The sequence below is a fragment of the Ananas comosus genome, linkage group 9, assembly GCF_001540865.1.
Source record: "Ananas comosus cultivar F153 linkage group 9, ASM154086v1, whole genome shotgun sequence".
In the NCBI taxonomy this organism is placed as follows: Eukaryota; Viridiplantae; Streptophyta; class Magnoliopsida; order Poales; family Bromeliaceae; genus Ananas; species Ananas comosus.
In genome coordinates, this window is record NC_033629.1 from 11,632,951 (window position 1) to 11,639,754 (window position 6,804).

General features: G+C 31.0%; 1 protein-coding gene across 1 annotated transcript; it reads right to left on the bottom strand.

Moving 5' to 3' along the window:
* Window positions 1,441–2,907, bottom strand: LOC109714797 (protein FD-like). Its single transcript, XM_020239504.1, has 3 exons — window positions 2,551–2,907; window positions 2,253–2,507; window positions 1,441–1,539 (listed from the first exon to the last, which is right to left on the bottom strand). The coding sequence occupies exons 1-3, from the start codon at window positions 2,905–2,907 to the stop codon at window positions 1,441–1,443; spliced, it is 711 nt and encodes a 236-aa protein (XP_020095093.1).

The following is a 6,804-nucleotide window of genomic DNA, read 5'->3' on the forward strand; positions in this document are numbered from 1 at the left end:
AGTCAAAAATAGAAAATAAATAAATACATAAATGTGTGTTGCTTATAGCCAGTATTTAGTAACAGTAGTTTTCAACATAATCTTTCACCCAAAATAAGAAAAAAAAAATCTAAATATTGTATTACAGTTAAAAAAAAGTAGAAATTAAATTTTGGACCTCACAAGTAAAAAATTCTAATGTGATAGTTTTAATAAAACATTCTTTGCTGTATAACAAACTTTTACAATTTCTTACATACGTCGATGCGACGATTTGTTATTAATTTTTTTTCTGCTATTATTATTACTATTATTATTATTTTATAAAAAATATAATTTTACATATCAAAAAGAGGGTGTGCATCATATACACAACATTCAAAAAATTTGTAAAATTATCTAAATTTTTAATATTAGAAAAAAATAGTTGACAAGACAAGTGGACAATTTGAGCTCTTGAATAAAAACAAAATACATATAATAAGATTTACACCAACTCTTTAGAATATAGATTGCATTGTTCATAATTAAATAAGTTAGAGCACTGCTATTTCTATACTCAAAATATATAAATAAAGCTTACACACCACTCAATCAAAGGCCCATGATAGGCTATTATTGTCTCTAAAATTTTTTATAAATCCTAAGATATACACTTTTTGAATGTACATGTAGCATTCTTTTTCAAGTAGTTATAAAATTATTTGTTCTACAAAAAGAGAACTACTAAAAATAATTTATTATAATTTATGTTAGGATTTAGTTAGGTTTTTAATTAATTTTCTAGTTGAGTAAAAATTAATATTTAAATCTATTAGAGATAATTAGAATTTAAATATTACTTATATTATAAATTTAATTAAATTAGAATAAATATTTAAATTTATTGAATATAAATAAAATATAAATTTAAATATTTATTGGAATAAAAATCCTAATTATATTAGAATTGAAGTACATTTTGTGAAAAGAGTGCCGCAGAGATGAGGATTTCTTAATGTCCATACTAGGCAGGAGAGAGAGAGAGAGAGAGAGAGAGAGAGTGTTAATTGCATACACCTAGTATTCGGGTGCGCCCCTAATAAGTGAGTAAGCATTTAAGAATATAAAAGTTGAGAGAAGGATGAAAAAGATTCAAAAAGAGAATTTAGATTGAAGCTATTCTATTGCAGAAGAAAAATTAAGTGTAATCTTTTCTTATTTAGCAAATCTTATTTTATTCGTATATTTTCTGTTTTTGAATTTATTCTTTTTTATGATTGTATCGATTTTTGCTGAAGAGACAGATTTATGATAAAAATCTGATTCGACGTTTTCGTTGCAAAATTCTAACATCCGGTACCGGATCAACAGCAGTCGATATCGGAATAAGTTGCGAATTCTCAAAATCTGCTATCGTACAGCGCAGCTCAAAAAGAATATATATATATATATATATATATATATATATATGAAAGACATTCATGAAGGTGGTAAGTTTACCTCCTGTTGTTCCTTCTTTAGGTTGGCATTCTCCTCCAGCAAGTGGGCAACCTCCAACTCCAACCCATTGGTGTAAGCCTGCATGCAAACAAAATGATGGGCTGTGTTCTTCTTTTGTCATCCATCAAAAAAAGCTCATCAAACTCTCACCATCAACACTCTACTTGTCTCAACAGCTTTCTAAAATTAATAACTGTTTATATATAGTTTTTGTTCTCAAAAAAATAAAAGAAGAAAGAAAGAAAGAAAGAAAAAACTTTAAACTTCTAATTAATGTTTTAAATAAATGACCAGATCTTAATTTGAAACACAACACATGGCAGTTAATTAATTAGGATCTTGAACTCTGAAAACATACAATGAAAAGTTAAAGGCATTAAATGGGGGACTTGAAATTAAAAAGACTTTGCAAGAACATTTTTACTCAATATAAAGAGCTAGCTCTTTAATACTGTACTTAAAAGCTTATAATAGTATTTAGCAAACGAAGAGCAGGATCAAGTGCCTATAATTAATACTATTTTCGATCTTTCCATCATTTAATGCCTTTAACTTACAAATCTACTTCCTTGGCTTCCATACATACAAGAAAATTTTGAAACCAAATAAATTCTCAATGAAGAACTTATTTCGCCGTTGAGACATGATTAATTTTTTAATAAATAAATAAATAAATAAATATATATATATATATATATATATATATATAATTTATTTTTTTTTTATTTCGACGTAGTAGTAGCTAGTAATGTAAAATAACCGTTTTTCTTCAAAAGCTTAGTAGGAAAAACCTGTCTCCTGGCGCGGGAGCGGGCGGCGGACTCCCGGTTTTTGATCATCCTCTTATGCCGGCGGTCGCCGCCGCTGCCGCCGGCGCAGCAGCCGTTGTCGGGGCTCTCCGGGGGCCGCTTCTTCTCGCAGAGCGAGAAGATATTCGGCGGCGAGTCGGCGGCCGAGAAGCCCGGCAACGGTACGACGAGCAGACCGCGCCGCAGCCGCCGGCGGCGTCGGCGCGGGAGTCGCGTTCGGAGCGAATTGCGGAAGTCCTGCCCCGGAGAATTGAGGTCCAGCGCCGGCGCCGGCGGCAGCCGAGCTCCTCGCGGCGAGCGGAGCGGGGCGGTTTAGGGTTCCGGCGAGGAAGTCCTGGAGGATACGGCGCCTCTGGTGGCGTGGTGTGGTGGTGTGGTGGTGGTGGTAGTGGTGAGTGGTTGTGGAAGGGGTGGCGAGGGGTCTCATCATAACATGGTGGGGGTGGGGGTGAGGGGTGGGGGTGGAGAGGGTGATGTCCTTCCACACGTCCTCCATGGCTCTCCTCCGCGGGGTGGTTTGGGAGGAGAACATGGAGGAGGGAGAGGAGCTCGAGGAAGAAGAAGAAGAAGAGGACATGGACATAGAGGAGTTATTAATGTTGGTGTTGGTGTTTGGATGAGTAAAAGAGCACCACATGAGGATCCAGATCGAGTTTATTGGGAGAGGGTTAAGAGGAGGGAGATGGGTTTGTGTTTGGGTACTTGGGTTGAGTTGCTTACTTGCTTAGGAGATGGGGAGCAAGAAAAGCTCATGGAGAGTGGTGGTGGGGTATAGTATACACTATACAGGGCTAATTAAAAACAAATTTTCTCTTTTTTTAAGAAAAAAAAGGTCTTTTCTGTCACGTTTATAATACACTGGCTATTCCCGGCGCAAGTGATAAAACTCTTGGTACCGTTTGGTTCGGATATAAACAAGAACTAACTATTACAGAGATAAGTACAAGTATGAGAATAAGAAAAATAGTATTTGAATAAAAATTAGGTTGTTCCCGGAGATAAGAATAATTTTAAATAGTTTTATATAAAAAATGAAGATGTTGGTGGGGATAACCGAGAACTACTATTTTCGGATAAAAAATTAACTTTTGAATATAAAGGGGGGATAAGGGTCTATTCCTATCCCTATCCCCTAAAACCAAATTGATGATTGATATCTGAGATCTCAAATTCGAATCAGGATTTGATAGTTGGTTCCCGAGATCTCAAATTCGAATTCAAGTTGATTTATATTTTCAGCTATGTTTATTTAAAAAAAAAAATAAACGAAACAGATAGTATGCTATCTATCTATCAAAAAAAATATATATATATTATTTAATAATTATTTCACCGCTAGTTAGATTCCATACAAAATGTATATCATATATGGTGCATATAATAACCCGACTCACCAACAATAATAATTCATTATAGGCTCAAAATATTTAAACTTCGTTATTATTATAGTTTTCTATACATTCAATGATAATTTTGTTTTCATCCGATATGGAATTATAGGAATGTTACATAATTCTTTCATTCAAACTCTGAAATCAACGTCAGACCAATCACACGCACAACTGAAGATCATCAAGTTATATGCTGGTACAATAAAGGCCTTTTTTTAGGCCAATTTGCATAAAAAATTCACTAATTTTGCGCTTTTGCAAAAGTGGGCCACCTTTTTAGTTTTTGCAGATTCGGACCGAATTTTCAGAAGGATGGCCAAACTACCCTTCTGTCAAAATGCATAAAAATTATATGCTTTAAATGCCTAGAAAATACAACTGTTAAGTCACTAAGTGTAAAACTTCTTGAAATGACAACTGCTAAGTCATAATTACATGTACCTTTCTCGTAAAACGAAAAACCTCATTCAAGAGAAAATAAAAAAAAGAATAATTAATAAGATGAAAGAGTGCAACATCCTCTCAAATAGTGCAACAAACTCTTCAAAATAGTGCAATATCTGTAAATGTTACACTATTATAAAAGGATATTGCACCATTTAGATGTGTGTTACACTCTTTCTTTTTGAAAATTAAATTTTATTCCATATTAAATAAAGTGTAAAATTTTTTGAAAATGACAACTGCTAAACCATAATTACATGCATGTACCTTTCTCGTGAAACAAGAAATCTCATTCAAGAGAAAATAAAAATAACAAAATAATAAATTCGATTAGGTAGTCTCAAAATATTTTTAAACTTCGTTATTATTTATAGTTTTCTATACATTCAATGATAATTTTGTTTGGATGCGATACTCGGAATTTTAGGAATGTTATAATTCTTTCATTCAAACTTGAAATTCAACGTCAGACAATTACAGCCCACAAATCTGAAGCATCTCATCATGTTACTATAGCATGGTAACATAAAGCCTTTTTATGTAGGCCATTTGCGATAAAAAATTCACTATTTTGGTTTTGCAAAAGTGGGCCACTCCACTCTTTTAGTTTTGCAGTTCGCGGGGGGACCGAATTTTCAGAGAGATGGCCAAAATTACCCTTCTGTCAAATGCATAAAAATTATTGCTTTTAATGCCTAGAAATTACACTGTAGTACTTAAGTAGGTAAACTTCTTGAAATGAAAATAGTAAGATCATAATATATATGTACAATTTTCTTTTAAACGAACAAACCTTCATTCCAAGAGAATATAAAAACTAAGAATAATTAATTAATGATGAAAGAGTGTGCAACTCTCTCAAATTAGTATGCAACTAACTCTTCAAACTGGTCATATCTGTAATAAGTAGTGACATATTGCTTGTGTAAGACACCTTTTGAATAATTTTTACACAAATCGGCATATTTAGTATGATTACGAACAATAATTAGTATATTACAACATACTATAAATTATATCAATATATGTATAAACGGTAGCCATAATTTTCACTATTTTGTCAGATTTAAACAATTTGTGTTAAATTTACACTTTTATAAAAGATATTGCGACCATTTAGATGTGTGTTCACTTTTCTGTTGAATTAATTTTTATTCATATTAATAAAGTGTAAATTTTTCTGTGAAATGACAACTGCTTAACACCATACATTAGCAATTGCGATTGGTACCTTATCTCGTGAACAAGAAATCTCATTTAAGAGGGAAAATTAAAGAATAGTAAGAATAATTATAAATGACGAAGAGTGCAAATCCTTTAAAATGTTGCACAAGTCTTCAAAATAAGCAATATCTTGTATGAAATATGCAACATAATTACATTGTTAAATAAATCATTTTGTATGTGATTTTTACACTACTATGGCAATGGTTTTAGTATATTACGCTCTCGCACGCAAATTTTAAATATTTTATTATATTACAACATCGTAAAAAATTATACAAGTATATTCAAACACGAGTGAATTTTTACATATTTGTATAGATATTTACACCATTCGTGTAGGATTATTGCCATATTATAAGAAATGTTGTGCTACCATTTAGATGTGTGTTGCACTTTTCTTTTGAAATTACATTTTATTGCATTATTAAATAAAACTATAAAACTTCTTGGAAATTGTAATGTATTAAGACCATAATTACATGCCATATTACTTTTAATGAAACTTGAGAATCTCATTCAGAGAAATATAAAAATAAATGGTTAATAATTAGATTAAGAGTGTTATTACATTCAATAATTGCAACAATTCTTTCAAAATAGTACAATATCTCGATTAAGTAGTGAAGATATTGCATTGTTAATAACGAGTTTTGGATCATAGATTTTTAGCCCCTAAGTTAGTCAGTTTCAGTATAATTACACAAAAGATTAATATAAGTTATTACAATTATATTATAAAAATTATACAATATATGTACAAACGGTGCATATTTTACAGTATTATAACATATATTACCGATTTCTATAAATGGATTTTTTTTTTTTTCATTTTTTATGCACTATTATGAGAGGAATATTTGAACGATTTTAAATGTGTGGTAGACTTTTATTTTTGAAAATTAAATTTCATTGTAGTTAAAATTAAAGTATTTCAAACCTTTTGGAAATGACAACGTGTACATAAGTCCATTAATTATATCGATATACACTTTTTCTGTGAAAGAGACTATTCAGAGAAAAATAAAAAAAATAAGATTACATTTAATAGATGAAGAGTGCAATATCCTCTCAAATAGTGCAACAATCTTTCAAAATAGTGCAATATTCTGTATATATCGCGCAATATGAATTGTTAATACATTTTGATCATGATTTTTACAACTAGTTATCGTACAGTTTGTATAATTACAGCGAAATAAATATAATAGTGTATTAGCAATTCATAATTATAGAAATTAACCAATCTTTATATACAAGGTTGCATATTTTCATCATTTATACATATTCATTTTCACCAATTTGTGTAAAATATTGAATATTATAAGAGACTGGTGCACCACATTTTAGATGTGTGTTCACTCTTTCTTTTGAATAATTAAATTTCATTTTACATATTAAATAAAGTGTCAAACTTCCTTGGGATGACAATGCTAAGCCATAGTTCATGTACTTTCTCAGTGAAACGAGAGAAT

What these genes read in the sequence shown, in the direction of transcription:
- LOC109714797 (XM_020239504.1), bottom strand. Translation starts at nt 2,907, where the DNA reads ATGTGGTGCTCTTTTACTCATCCAAACACCAACACCAACATTAATAAC. An exon ending in CGCTCGCCGCGAGGAGCTCG is followed by an intron (nt 2,508 to 2,550) that starts GCTGCCGCCGGC and finishes TCTCCGGGGCAG; the next exon opens with GACTTCCGCAATTCGCTCCG. An exon ending in GCTCCCGCGCCAGGAGACAG is followed by an intron (nt 1,540 to 2,252) that starts GTTTTTCCTACT and finishes GTTTGCATGCAG; the next exon opens with GCTTACACCAATGGGTTGGA.